A 15,252-nucleotide genomic window follows, 5' to 3' on the forward strand; every position below is an offset into this window, starting at 1 on the left:
TGCATTCAGTGCAATTTAATTTTAAATAGCAAATCACTTGGGGTGCGTGGAGGGAAATCAGGCCTTGTGCTCTTTTATATATACACAGTAATCTCTCAGATCTCATTTAAACTGGCTTCTCTAGCTACTATATTTACTTCCCCCCCCCCCCCACACACACACACACATATTTTGGATAATGTTCAAGCCATTACCAATATTTCATCTGCTCTTTAATAAGCACCCCTTTCAGCTAACAGATGCTAACCCAGACATCAGGATAGAGAAATTCACTGGGGGGAAAAAGTGTGGTCCAAGCACATCTGTTAACAGTGATCCTTAAAGTGACATTTTTACAGACAAAACTAGGACGGAACGGAGGTCAAAAATCCATGCACCTGAGAGCTGGTGCAGTACAACCATTAGAGGCATTGGAGGAAATATTTACAAAAGAAAAGGGGGCAGAAAGTATGCTCTGATAGGACGGGAAGTCAGGAGAAACTGTTCCTAAAGGCTAAGGAATGTTAAATACATTACTCTTCACAGGATATTGCAATTTTAGCTCCAGCTGCAACTCGACACTTGAAATGTCCACACTTTGACACACATCACAATGGCTCATAGGTGAGGCTCATTCCGCAAACCAGGATTCTTCTCTGTTGCGCTTTTTTTCCCCCATGAGATCAGCAGAAGTATATCACTTGTACAACTCACCTCTCCTATGTGATGCACAGCAATGGGGGCTTCAAAAACATGACATCAAATACTTAGTATCTTTCAAATCAACACACCCTTCATTATCCTGGATTTGGGAAACTTCACTGGGTTCCAAAACATTATTACAACACGATCCTCTCTTGCATGAAGAGGGTGCAAGTGTCACATCCATTCTCCTCTCCAGAACACCCACTCTCAAGAAAGCTTTCTAGATCCTTTCTTCTTCTTGTATTAGCCCTGGAAACTGGGAAGAAGCTTTAAACTTTGGGTGACTTCAGATATGGTGTGGTTGCCCTTTGCATACCCTGTTCTACAAGTCACCTGAAATGGAATTTCCGCTTCTCCACCAAATTAAAAGAACAGACCCACTGCTCAAGAATCAAGAGCTTACTCAGCTCTCAGGTAAGGGGAAGTGTCTGTCTGGACAAAGCAGAGATAGGTAGCACCAGTTCCTTCATGATCCTGTCCCTCTGGAACATCATTCCATCCTAAGATGCTCTTTATTCCCCAATGAAATCTGATTTGTGTTGCCTGGAATAAGCTGGCATTAACATCTAAATAATCAGAAATAAGCATCACAGAGTCAGAATCAGTCCCGAGGGCATCCAACTAGCAGGGGTCTCGTAGAGAGTTCAAATTTCCAGACGGAAAAAAATACGCATCGGTGGAAAGCAATCCCTCATTTCCTGCCAGTCTTCATGTGCTCAATCCTGACTACATTCAGCACTGCTTGTAAACTTCACCTTTCCCAAACTAGTGCCCTATAGGTGGGATCTATGCAATCCAACTAAGTCAGACCTCCAAGAGATGCCTGGAGACAAAGTCAAAGTCCTTGAACATAGCTTGCTCTTTTGCAGTAAGTGCAGGGACGTTCCCTGGGGGAGACAGGATGGCCTTCTGCGAGGTGAACTCCCGGTCAAAATTGCTGATGTCTGTGGCATCTCTGAGGGTGGGCACAAAAGGGGGCTTCACAGTCCTGGCAAAGAGGGCGTCCCAGTCAATCTCCTGGGAAAAGAAAAGCAGACAAACCATGGCATCGGAATGTAAGAGCCCCACTGGATCAAGCCGTGATGGGTCAATGCAAACTCTGAGTTTTAGAAGTAGGCTGTCTCTGAATGCCAGGATGCAGGTCTCTTGTTGTTTTGCGTGCTCCCCGAGGTATTTGGTGGGCCAGCGTAGGATACAAGAAGTTGGACTAGATGACCCGATCCAGCGGGGCTCTTATGTTCTTATGGCTGCTGCTCAAAGGTGCTGAAGCCTAGTGGCTAAGAGACAAACCACAAACCTGGCTATGCCTAGTTCACATATTGCCATGAATCCACATGGGCGGTATTATGAAAGCCATTTCCCTCTCACCCTTCTCCTTCCCCGTCTGCAATTTAGATATACTTGCCCTCACATGGTTGTTGTAAGGTCAATGTCAAAGTCATACATGTGGAGTGCTAAAACAGATTGACGGCTTTTGTGCGCATGTGTTTTTTTTTTTGGGGGGGGGGGGGCTAGAGACCCCAAGATCTAAATGGAGTCAACTATACAACCATAACTCAAAGGGTGTAGATGTGCTCAGCACAGGAATTTGCTTTCAGGTTCAGAAGTGAGCTCACAATCCTTTTCATACAATGAACTGGTCTTTTGTGTCCCCTCTGAAATTTAGAAAAAACTAGCTGATCTACTTTCAACCACAGACCTACCCAGGAATAGTTCTTTATGAATGGATTGGGGTGGTGACAGTGGATACCTTGAAAAAGGGCTGGTTTTTAATCTCCTCCGCATCCCCAGCTCCTGCTCCAAGGCGACGGTCTGGGCACTTTCGCAGGAGCTGTCAAAAAAGATAAAAGCACACAAACTGTTGTGTAGGAATGTAGGAAGCTGCCTTTTGTAGAGCCTGACTTTGGTCAGTCTAGTTTCAGTATTTGTCAAACACTGACAAGGCAGCAGCTCCCCAGGATTCCAGGCAGATATTGTTCTCTGACCGACATGGAAATGCTGCCAGAGAGTGAACCCAGCACCTTCTTCATTTAAAGCAGGTGGTCTGCCACTGAGCTACAACCCCTCTCTGTTTCATTAAATCATTTTAATACAGTAAAAACAAAACGGGTTTGGAGAGAGAATGGAGAGAAGCAAAATATTGCGCCACATAGCCCAGTGGTGGACTTCCTCTGGCAGGAGAGTTGGGGGGGAATACGAAAGAGCAACAAGAGACAGAGCTGATGTGGGATGGGTCACAATCCGCTCCATTAACTCCGCCTCCGCAATCCCTCTGAAACAAGGGAGCTGTGCAGGAAAATCACCCCTGGGTGGGGGCAGCGCAATTTCGACAAATGCTGCTCGCGTGAACATTGCCCGTTCTGTACCTTACGGATGATGGAGATGGTCTCCGAAGACAGGAATTGTGGGTAACGGACCTCTTCATTGACAATGCTGTCGAAAACCTCCTCTTCGTTGTCGCCAGGGAACGGACACTGCAAGGAAGGCAGGTACGATTCTGAATCTCCAAATGAGCCTGCAATCCTCCCCCACCCATTGTATTATTTTCATTCTCATTCATCTATTCATATATAACAGTTCACGGACACAGCATTTCCCATACATTTTCGGGCTGCCACACGTTTAGCCCTGTCTCAGAGTCCAACACAGCCTGTGGCCAAGTACTATGGCCTTTGGAACAAAGCCAACAAACTTGGTTATAAACGTTATGAAACCGTTCCCTGGTTTTCTTTAAGTAGAGTTTTATAAAATTTATCTTCTATATGAATTAAGATGCCAAAAGGAGCTCAGCCAACAGATTTCTGAGAGCTGCACATTATATGTCAAAGAGCAGTGTGTGGCCCGCAAGCCATGATTTGGTTTCTATAGCCATCCCTGCTATATAATTAAGACTCTGTTGTGGTGAGTGTTTGCTTTCCCACCACGCAAAGGAACTGTTCCATGCAGGACAAAGTTCCAAACAACACAGTCCTGGAACGTGCTGGAATCCCTAGCATGTATGCAATGCTGAAACAGAGACGCCTGCGTTGGCTTGGTCATGTCGTGAGAATGAATGATGGCCAGATCCCAAAGGATCTCCTCTATGGAGAACTCGTGCAAGGAAAGCGCCCTACAGGTAGACCACAGCTGCGATAAAAGGACATCTCCAAGAGGGATCCGAAGGCCTTAGGAGTGGACCTCAACAGGTGGGAAACCCTGGCCTCTGAGCAGCCCGCTTGGAGGCAGGCTGTGCAGCATGGCCTTTCCCAGTTTGAAGAGACACTTCGCCAACAGACTGAGGCAAAGAGGCAAAGAAGGAAGGCTCATAGCCAGGGAGACAGTCCAGGGACAGACTGCACTTGCTCCCAGTGTGGAAGGGATTGTCACTCCCGAATCAGCCTTTTCAGCCACACTAGACGCTGTGCCAGAATCACCATTCAGAGCGCGATACCAGAGTCTTTTGAGACTGAAGGTTGCCAACTGATAACGCTAGGCTAATGCATCAGTACTGGCTGAGGACCTTGAACATAAGAAGAGCCCTGCTGGATCAGGCCAGAGGCCCATCTAGTCCGCTTCGTGTAAGATCCAAGTATCCTGTTGCCACTTCCTTGCACCTGGCATTCAGAGATAGCCTACTTCTAGAACCAGGAGATTGCATGTACCCATCACGGCTTGTAACCTGTGATGGACTTTTCCTCCATAAATCTCTCTTTTTAAAGGTATCTAGGCCAAGTGCCACCACCACATCCTGTGAGTTCCGCAGACTAATTACGCGCTGGATAAAGATATATATTCTTGGGTCCGTTCCAACTCTCCCAACAACTGCCCTGATTGAAGACCACATCTCTCACCTCACCAACAAGCATCTCAAATATAAGCACGCCCAGACCCCACCAGTCGACTGCCCGGGTGTACGAGGGATCTGTCAGGACTTCTGGAGCCAGGAACTCTGGGGTGCCACAGAAGGTACTGGTTCGGTCCCCGAAACCCATGCCTGGAGAAAGAGGGGAAAACAGGAACCCATCTTAATGGAACCGCTCGAGGGCAGAGGTCACAGCTCGATGGGGAGAGGGTATGATTGGTGCGCAGAAGATCCCAGATACAGTCTTTTGCATTGCCAGAGAGGGCTGGAAAAGATTCTCATTTGAATCCCTGGAGAGCTGCAGCCAGTCAGCATTGACAATACTGAGTGAGAGGGATCAATGGCCTGACTCAGTATAAAGCAGCTTCCACATTTTGCCACAGGTAAGTTAAAGCAGCTGCCCACCTGCCTTGGTCTCTAGATCAAATGCTGCCCAAATTCAAACACAAGTGAAGCAGAATTCTTCAGCCTGCCTAAAGTACGTCATTTTATTCTGTACCGTTTGGAAATTACAGCTGCCTTGGAACATGGAGGCATGGTTAATCGCAGGGACTCGCGGCAACGAGAATACTTTACCTGGGCTGCTAAATGAGCATGGGCTTCCAGGGGAAACTGGTAAATGTGAGGCTGTGACGAGAGTGTGGACCTAGTATGGAGAGCCAGGATGGTGTAGTGGTTGGGGAACTGGACTAGGACCTGGAAGATCCAGGTTCAAATCCCCACTCAGCCATGGGTGACTTTAGGGCCAGACACTATCTCTCAGCCTACCTCAAAGAGTTGTTGTGAGGACAAAAGGATAGCGGAAACCACTGTTCGTACACCACCCTGAGCTCAACTAAAGCAGCTTGCTGGGCAGGCTTGGAAACATCACTATCTCTTAGCATTCATCTTTCTACTGCTTCCCCAGTCATCAGTTTTTAACAACCAACAGTTACATTCTCTCTTCCTCCAAAGAGCTGAAAGGAGCATACTTGATTCTTTATCTGCCCCATTTTATCTTCCAACAACAAGGAAACTTGACTGGCCCAAGATAAACGTGTGAGTTTCATGGGGCTACACATGGATTCAGACCCAGGTCTCCCAGCACTTGGTCTGTCTCTTAAACGCTACAGTGCACTGCTCGTGAATAAGTCACTCACCTTCCTTACACAGCCCAAAATCAGCAATTTTCACAAAGCCCCGAGCGTCTAGGAGTAGGTTATCCAATTTCAGGTCCCTGTAGACAGACAGGAAAGAATAATCCCAAATGCTTCCATGCTAGTATGCCTCTAGTTGGCACTAGCAAACTGCGCATAGATGAAGGTGTGCATAGATGAGGGGCCATGGGGAGATGAGGACACCATTGGTTATTACGGAAAGAGACATGCACAGAAATAATTCACTGTTCAGTCTCTGAGCTGCAAGGATACTTTCAGCATCTTACCTATAAATTATCTTCTTGTCGTGTAGAAACTGGAGCCCCAGGACCACACAGGCTGCATAGAACCTACAAAGTGGAATTTTTAACCAGGATGGTTGCCAACGCAGGGCTGGGTTTAAGCTAACTGGACTAACTTGCACCCAACTGGGCCCTGTGCTAAGGTACATCTAGTCTTGCATGCAATTTTATATTAAAATATGCTTAGATCCAATTGGCCCATTAACTCCCCTGCACTTTTTAAGTGCACCTTTTGATTGCTTTCCGTTCTACCACAGAGATATCAAGTCTATAACGAATTTTATTGATCTCTCTAAGACTGTACAGGGCCTTGGGGCCCTGCAAAAGATGTTCCCAATTGAGCCCTGCAGCTCGTAAGACTGGCCCTGAGCCAAAGTTTGCTAGGGCAAGTTTCTCAAACTGTGGGTCCGTGGCCTACATGGCCCAATTTTTGGTGGGTTGAGAAACTGACGAGACAGATTAGGACATGTGCATCAAGGGCTAAACAAGCTGCTGCTTGGGGGGGGAGAGCCCCACTGCCAATCACCGTTATAGACACAGAGGCTTGAGCAACTGGTAAGGTGGGCCCTGATGCTAAAGAGTTTGAGAACCCTGTGCTAGAGTTTTATGTCCAGCCTGCAGCCCAGCTGATCCCCGAATCTCAGCCCAAAGCAAACCCACACCACACCTCTAAGGATCAATGCAGCGGTGGCTACATTCAAGCAACTCACCGGGCCACGTGCTCCGGAAAGACGTCGGTGTGGATACGCATCATGAGGTCTCCCCCGGAGGTGTATTCCATCACAAAACATGCATGACTGGGCGTCTGGAAGCAAGCAAACATGTTCACCAGGAACGGGTGCCCAGAGGTGTTGATGACTTCAAAGATGCGCTTCTCGCAATTCAAGCTACCAGAAGAGAACGTGGAGGGAAGGATCAACGGGCCAGCACCGTGCACTCAAGGAGGAAGCAACCTTTTCCCCTCCCCCTGCATTTATCCCTATAACATGAGGACTAGAACCACCGTTTTTGTGCTTTTGATGGAAGTTTGGAGTTACACATTTCTTGCTTAGCAGGGCAGTTGCAAATTTGGAGAGCCCTATACCAGCGTTCTTCAACCTTTGGGTCGTGACCCCAACGGGGTAACAAAGTCTCATTTAGGGGGTCGTGTGCCAGAGAGGGCTTGAATCCAATCCTACAATGATCCTGCCATATCAGAACTGAGTTCTGGAGGCTGACTGGCAGCAGGTCCTAAGTCTCATGCTTTATTTATTGGGATTGTCGCATGAAAAAAGGTTGAAGACCACTGTCCTAAACCACTTGTCCAGGCCTTTAAGCTCCTCTTCCAATTTTTTGAACAAATAGTAGAAAGGAGAACTAGGAATCTTCTCTTTTTAGTTTATATTTTTTAAAGCTTTGCAGGATTCCGTGTTCTTTGCTCAGCAGGGTTATCACAACCACAAAAGATTCCTAAATTTTTGGACAACTTGGAAACTGATGCTTCCTTTTGTTAAGACACACCTGATCAGATCTTGTTGGGAGGGCCTACGCTTGCTAGATTCTCTCCGGGTGAACGCTCACCTGTCCATCTCATCACGGCTAACAATATCATGCTTCTTGAGGGCTTTGATGGCATACAGCTTTCCTGTCGCTCTGTATTGTGCTAGCAACACCTGAAAAAGACAAGCATTCGGTATTCTTGCAAGCTTGCCTTAAGGCCACTGAGTTCATGGCAGCAGCAGGATTCAGAGGGAAGTCCTGAATGCAATTCAGTCTCTCTGGCTGCAATGCTCACACACACTTTCTTGAAGTAAGGCCCAATGAACACAATAGGACTTACGAGTAGACACGCCTAGCATCGTACTGTTAGCCGCTATGCCAAGTTCTCTCTGCTCCCACCCCTGGATTAATTTATCATTTTACCCAAGGATCTTAAAAAGCCACCCTGAAAAATGACACACATGCTCTACATAGCAGAGCAGACTCCTTCACACAAATGTAGCTTCAAACTTTTGTTCTTTCAGACGGTCGTTTCAAAGCTTTACTCTTGAGTTACAGAAAGAAAACTGCCAGTCTCTTTCAAAGACTCAGCTGGAGCTGACATTTGTGATTTTTGGAGCCTTGGAAATGTTCATTTGTTTCTCAGTTCTCCCCCCTTCTGGAGGGAAGAGATGCTTAGTTTAAAGACTCGGCACGCTCAAGGGTATCCTACTGAAAGCAGGAGAACACAAACATGCCTTATTCCCCAGCTCTACCTTTCCGAAGTGTCCACGTCCCAGCACGGCAATGCAGCAGAAATCCTCTAGCTGGACGGTCCTCTTCCTGTTGGCAGAGAAACGCATAATAAGGCAACAAGAGAGGAGAGGTGAGAAGGAAAGTGGTCAACCAAACCCTCCCTGGAAAGGTCCAAAGCTGGAGGACTGCCTTCGGGAGAAGCGATGGAAGGAGCAGGAATGCTCTTGGAGGCCAAGGAGAAATGAAAGGAACAAGCAGGTTGAATGGAAGTGGAAGGATGAACAGCAAAGCTTGGCAGCCGGTCTTTGTTCAGAACTGGGAAGAAATACAAAGTGATGGAGCTGAAAGTGACAGATGTACAAGAACATTTTGTTGGCCACAAGTGGTTACCAAGGAAACTCTGGAGTAAATTCCAGGAATTGGGGGGGGGGGAGAAGAGGGAGCTAAAAGGCACATTCGGAGAAGTCAGTGTCCCTTACAGCAAAGCAAGACTCAAAACAGAAGGGAGGGGGCTGCATTGGGACGGCCAAGGGGTCTGGCCATTGCCCCACGTGAAAAGAGGGTGCCCCATGTGAAATGAGGCTCTAGACCACGGCACAGAAACCTTAGACACATGTGCAAAGGCAGACATGCAGGGGTGGAAGACTGTTCCCTAAAACGTTTGGAATTATATAAGAACAGCCCCACTGGATCAGGCCATAGGCCCATCTAGTCCAGCTTCCTGTATCTCACAGCGGCCCACCAAATGCCCAAGGGAGCACACCAGATAACAAGAGACCTCATCCTGGTGCCCTCCCTTGCATTGGCATTCTGACATAGCCCATTTCTAAAATCAGGAGGTTGCGCATACACATCATGGCTTGTACCCCGTAATGGATTTTCCTCCAGAAACTTGTCCAATCCCCTTTTAAAGGCGTCCAGGCCAGATGCCGTCACCACATCCTGTGGCAAGGAGTTCCACAGACCAACCACATGCTGAGTAAAGAAATATTTTCTCTTGTCTGTTCTAACTCTCCCAACACTCAATTTTAGTGGATGTCCCCTGGTTCTGGTGTTATGTGAGAGTGTAAAGAGCATCTCCCTATCCACTTTATCCTTTTCCTGCATAATTTGGTACGTCTCAATCATGTCCCCCCTGAGGCACCTCTTTTCTAGGCTGAAGAGGCCCAAACGCCGTAGCCTTTCCTCGTAAGGAAGGTGCCCCAGCCCCGTAATCATCTTAGTCACTCTCTTTTGCACCTTTGTCTTTTTTTAGATGCAGCGACCAGAACTGGACGCAATACTCCAGGTGTGGCCTTACCATCAATTTGTACAACGGCATTATAATATTAGATATTATGTGTAATATTACACAAGTTATTATACTATATATACACAGTTCCATAATGCATACAGGTTTCCAAATAGTAGAGGGGACTAATGAGTAAAATGCACACGGGACTGGCTTGGAAATGGGGAGATCAGGGCTTGTACAAGTGTTGGATATAAGAATGTTTATTAGCCCAACAGCATTCCTTTTTCCCTGCTCCCCCTTCAGACACTCACCTCATGGTAGCCCGGCTAGTCATTTGTGACCTGCAAGTCCATTCAGCTTTGGGCAACCTTTTTGGATTCTGTAAAGGAAAGGACCACAACCCAGCATCAGTGAAAAACAGCACTGTCAATGGCCTGCCAGGGTGAACAGAGCCCAAGTAATTCAGCTCTAGAAAGGCTCAGGAAAGAATATTCCAGAATAATCCCAAGCATTTCCCCTCTTTGTTTGGGGTTCCTAAGGTATGCCCGCAGAGATTTGATCTTTTTCCCCTCTCCCCAATTCACATTTAGGGGACAGCGTGGACATTTCTGACTCCAGCTTCCCAAGTATGAGGTTGGCTCTGAGGCCTGATATATTTTTTCCTAGCTGAGACATAAACAGCTAAAGCTGGATTCAAATAAGCAAGGAAGTAAATATTCTGCACTGAAAAGAGCAGCAATTCCACAGAAATCCTGATTTTGACTCAGGTAAAGCTGAATGCAACCATACATGGAGATCCAAAATTGACATATGCCTTTGTGCTCTTTTTTTGGCAACCCTCAGTCTTGAAAGACTCTGGTATCGCGCTCTGAATGGTGGTTCTGGAACAGCGTCTAGTGTGGCTGAAAAGGCCAATTCGGGAGTGACAATCCCTTCCACATTGGGAGCAAGTGCAGTCTGTCCCTGGTCTGTCTCCCTGGCTACGGGCCTTAACTCTTTGCCTCTTAGCCTCAGACTGTTGGCCAAGTGTCTCTTCAAACTGGGAAAGGCCATGCTGCACAGCCTGCCTCCAAGTGGGCCGCTCAGAGGCCAGGGTTTCCCACCTGTTGAGGTCAACACCTTACTGGCTGGGGACTGCCCAGCTTAAGGCGGGCGGTAGCTGCCCAATGAGATGCAAAGATCTCTCTCTCTCTGTCGGAAGCAGCCCCTGGCGTCACGCTCTACGCCAATCGAGCGAAGACTTATAACCGGTAACTGCTGCTTCCCGTGCTGTGCCGACGCCGTATGGCGAAGTTGGAGTGTCCTCTCCAGTGCGTGAAGCTTGGGTAAAGAAGCTCATTGGGCAGGTATTTTACCAATGCTGCCGGTTATGGAAAGCACTGAAAGGGGCTATGGAGCTCACATTCCAGCCAATCAATCAAGCAGTAAACTATTCCAACATCGATAGCAAAGCCGTACCAGAGAATTCAAAGATGGAGGTTCCCGCTCTTTGCAAGGCCGTTCCAGAAAGAGGCGGGGCGGTTTGGGAGGTGGCGTGTCGTCGAACGTCAGCTTAACCACTGGTAAGTCACTGTGTTTGGAAGACATGTACTTTTAAGAAGCGGTCTGTCGCTCCAGGTTCCACAAGGTAGACATTAGAGCTGTGACAGGAAGGGCTGAAGGTGGTCCCAAGCTTATTGGCAAGGAAGCTCCTCTGGCCCCATCCCCGACACCAACTGAGACTGTCGTCACGAGGCATGGATTGGCAGGGGACACCCCACTGTTTGCCTCCAGTGCCCCTCATCCTCCCTGGCATTTGAAGATGGGAACAGGAAGAAGTGTGGAGGACAGGACAGCAGTAGCAACCTATCCATACGCATCCCGACCCCTCCCCTATTTCCTGTACATTTGGTGTTCCATTCCCCTCCAAAGCAGGAGTGCCCAAACCCCAGCCTGGGGAACATTTGTGGGCCTCTGGGACCCCCGATGTGGCCCATGGGGAGACCCCAGTCTCCAATGAGCCTCTGTCCCTCCAGAGACTTGTTGGAGCCCACTCTGGCCCAACGCAACTACTCTCAGCGTGAGGGCCGAATGTCTGACCTCTCACGCAAGCTGTGGGCTGAGGGCTCCCTACGCTGCTTGCTGTTTCACGTCTGTAAAACGGCAGCAATGGCCAGTCTTGCTTTGTGCAAGGCCTTTTATCAATCCTGAGATATAGAAAGATCCTCATATAAAGGTCCATCTCTAATACATGCATTTATGTAAATTTATTCAAATTTTAAATGTAAATTAATTCTTTTTTTTCCCCCAGCCCCCAACACAGTGTCAGGGAGATGATGTGGCCAAAAATCTTGGACACCCTTGCTCCAGAGGTACGGCTTACCTGGCCACAGTAGCCACAGGCTCTGTTGGACTCTGAGACAGGGCTGTACGTGCGGCGGCCCGAAAAGGGGGGCTCAAGGTAGTTGGGGAACTGCAGGGGGGCAGTAGATTCATCATGAGGCGCCCCCAAGTGGCAATGCTGATATTCATCTGGGAGGCTCGGAGAAACTCTTTCCCTGCAAAGACAAGCAATCAAATGCTGCAGGGGTGCGTGTAATACACTCTCCCTTGGAAACTAAGCAGGCGCCTTGATCCTTCAAGGTGAAAACAGGCACAGCATGGACGATATGTGATCAGATCTCCTGACATTTAAAAACGCAACAAAGGGAGCTCCGATTTTCATTGGCACCAGGGCAGATTTCAACTCTTTTTTCCTTCTACCGTTTTAAAAACTGACCTGGAAAAGTTGGGGAGGGGGGACATTTAAACATTTCCTGTCAATCTTCTACAATTCTAGAATACATCAATTCCTCCACCTTGCAGACACACTTGTGATTTTGTGTGTGTGTGTGTGGGGGGGGGGAGAAATTACAACATATAATCTGATAAGATTAGCAACTAACTGTCCTGCAAGGAGCTCAGCTTCTGCAGCTTGCAAGATAGCTACAAACTGCCCTGCAAGGAGCTGGTTGGCAACCTGCAGTCTCGAAAGACTATGGCATACGCCTACAGCACCCGGTATTCCTAGGCGGTCTACCATCCAAGTACTAACCAGGCCTGACCCTGCTTAGCTTCCGGGATCATGGTATAAGCCTACAGTACCCAGTATTCCCGGGTGGTCTCTCATCCTAGTACTAACCAGGCCTGACCCTGCTTAGAGATCAGACAGTTGGTTGGTTGGCAACCTTCAGTCTCAAAAGACTATGGTATAAGCCTACAGCACCCGGTATTCCTAGGAGGTCTCCCATCCAAGTACTAACCAGGCCTGATCCTGCTTAGCTTCTGGGATCATGGTATAAGCCTACAGTACCCAGTATTCCCAGGTGGTCTCTCATCCTAGTACTAACCAGGCCTGACCCTGCTTAGAGATCAGACAGTTGGTTGGTTGGCAACCTTCAGTCTCAAAAGACTATGGTATAAGCCTACAGCACCCGGTATTCCTAGGAGGTCTCCCATTCAAGTACTAACCAGGCCTGACCCTGCTTAGCTTCTGGGATCATGGTATAAGCCTACAGTACCCAGTATTCCCAGGTGGTCTCTCATCCTAGTACTAACCAGGCCTGACCCTGCTTAGAGATCAGACAGTTGGTTGGTTGGCAACCTTCAGTCTCAAAAGACTATGGTATAAGCCTACAGCACCCGGTATTCCTAGGAGGTCTCCCATCCAAGTACTAACCAGGCCTGACCCTGCTTAGCTTCTGAGATCAGACAAGGTTGGGCATGTGCAGGGTAACAGTTGCTGAGCTTCTGCAATTTCCAGGCATGTATAAGTATAGGGAGATAAATGTTTAGGTGACTTTTTTCCTAGTTATTGTTACTTGTAAATAAATAAAACATTATTTCTTTCTAGACCTCCTTTTAAAAAAAATCTAGTAAATCTCAGTGGGTCCCGATAGAGTGTCATTTTAAAAAGTGGGTCCAGGTGCTAAAAGGTTTGGGAACCACTGCCCTAAGGAATGGGAACTATTCGTGCATACCTAAATGCTCCCGACAGGTATGCGGGCTGAACATTTACACCTTGCCTACCTTTTTGTTTGGGGAAAATGCGTTTCTGCCGCCGCAGCTTGGACCGTCTCTCAATCACAGGGGTGCTAAAGGTAACCTGCAGAGAAAGAGTGTGGGAGAGACACTTGGTGGGGAGAAGGCATGCCTTAGATGAAGAAGGAGCATAACTTCCAAGTACCACATATATAATATGCAACAGCAAATGTACGTGGGGCTGTGCAAAAGGGAAGAAGGAATCCGCTCCTTCCTCAAGGACTTACAATGTGCATTAGATACTAGAACTTATCACCGACAGGTAGGGGATACCTGCCTTATGCGAGATATTTATATTTTAAGTCAAATATAGGCTGCCTTGCCCAGCAGCACGGTCGATGCAGAAGGGGTTAGGGCAAAACCTCTGGCTCTTTTACCTCTGCAAAAAGCATCCCTTGCGGTTCCAGGGAGAGACACATGCCATGACGTTCGTTATCGAGGAAGTCGTCCAGGCGCAGGAACTTCATCCCGCACAGCTCCCGCCAGTCACTCCAGTACACCAAGATCTCCAGCTCTCGGGACTGCGAGGAAGGAAGGAAAACATCAAGAACACTCACCGTTCCCGTGCACACGTTCCCTGAACGATTCGGAAGCTGTCGGCTGCTCAGGGCGTTCAAGCTGAAGAGCCAGCCCAAGATATCCCAGTGCCAGAGGGTCAGAGACTCTCTAGCCCACCCCTCTCTTCTGCTCCACTCCCCTTTCTTTTCAAATCAAAGGAGCAGCACAATGGAGGAGGAGAAGCGGAGGGGGGTGGTCAGAGGCAGGAGGTGTAACACCACCAATCTGCCCCTGCGGCAACTTCACGGGTGGGCCAGTCCTGGCCTTGCACTTGATTTTATGCACCACCTTGTACCTAGAAATACATTGTCGCACGACTAATACCAAGACCTAGTATAATCTTTCCATAAGAGAAGAGCCTAAAACTGCGCTTCCCAAACCATGGGTCACAACCCACTGGTGGGTTGCAAGCCCAAGCACAGTGGGTCGTGATCTGGGCCCTCCCCTGCGCTGGTTTGGCTCCAAATAGGACCCCCATTCCAGAAGCCCCATTCCAGAAGCCCCAGGACTTAAGGAGGCCTCTTCCAGCCCGGTGACCCACTCTATATAGGCCACTGGAGACATCACAAGCTTCTGTAAAACACTTCTGGTTTTCAGAAGCCATTTCTTGTTTGCATCTGAAAAACCAGGAGTAGCTTATTGGGGATACCGAGGCCCGCAGAATCGGGTCGCTGGGCCGAGAGAGGCCTCTAACACTTCCAGGAGCGTCGTGACCCACCACAGAGGACGGAGTGTGTCACAGTGCTGCAAAGTTTAGGAACCCCCGGCCTCAAGTATTCATGATTTCACAGACCTGAAACAAACCCAACCCACACACTTACTCGATCCAACTCCACGATAAAGGTCTGATCCCAAGCTTGGTTGTTAACCGGTCCCCAGTTTGTCTGGCCAACCACCTTGTTGTCCACCTTGAGCACAGAAAGAACTTCACCTGTACGATGGGGAGAAAGGGACCATAAAAGCAGCCCTGCAGAGACAGACCAGAGGCCCACCTAGTCCAGCAACTTGTTTGCCGCAGTGGCTAATCCAGGGGTGTCCAATGTAAGGTCCACAAGCCGGAGGAAGCCCCCGGAGGCTCTTTACCCGCCCCCAGTGATAACCGGGCTCTCCCAGCATTGCCCTTTCAGCTACCGAGCTGCAAAGTGACACCTCAGCAGAAGAGGCACTGCTGAAAAGGCCGTCTGTGTGAGCACTGGGCTCTTCCGTATCATGAAAATATGATAA

The 15,252-nt window shown here is 48.3% G+C and overlaps 1 protein-coding gene across 1 annotated transcript in view; it reads right to left on the reverse strand.

Annotated features, from left to right (window-relative positions):
• Positions 1-155: 155 nt before the first annotated feature.
• The window catches only part of PKN3 (protein kinase N3), a 29,832-nt gene continuing 14,735 nt past the window's right edge, over positions 156-15,252 (reverse strand). Inside the window, exons 8-22 of the mRNA XM_066610522.1 lie at positions 14,850-14,959; positions 13,848-13,991; positions 13,459-13,534; positions 11,774-11,948; positions 10,870-10,981; positions 9,723-9,790; positions 8,198-8,264; positions 7,524-7,615; positions 6,674-6,850; positions 5,949-6,011; positions 5,665-5,741; positions 4,515-4,657; positions 3,051-3,158; positions 2,435-2,515; positions 156-1,701 (exon numbers count right to left, since the gene is read on the reverse strand). Coding sequence (XP_066466619.1) covers positions 1,489-1,701; positions 2,435-2,515; positions 3,051-3,158; positions 4,515-4,657; positions 5,665-5,741; positions 5,949-6,011; positions 6,674-6,850; positions 7,524-7,615; positions 8,198-8,264; positions 9,723-9,790; positions 10,870-10,981; positions 11,774-11,948; positions 13,459-13,534; positions 13,848-13,991; positions 14,850-14,959 — 1,706 coding nt within the window. The 3' untranslated portion in view covers positions 156-1,488. The remainder of the gene's footprint in view (positions 1,702-2,434; positions 2,516-3,050; positions 3,159-4,514; positions 4,658-5,664; positions 5,742-5,948; positions 6,012-6,673; positions 6,851-7,523; positions 7,616-8,197; positions 8,265-9,722; positions 9,791-10,869; positions 10,982-11,773; positions 11,949-13,458; positions 13,535-13,847; positions 13,992-14,849; positions 14,960-15,252) is intronic.

Source organism: Tiliqua scincoides, chromosome 16, assembly GCF_035046505.1.
Source record: "Tiliqua scincoides isolate rTilSci1 chromosome 16, rTilSci1.hap2, whole genome shotgun sequence".
Taxonomy (NCBI): Eukaryota; Metazoa; Chordata; class Lepidosauria; order Squamata; family Scincidae; genus Tiliqua; species Tiliqua scincoides.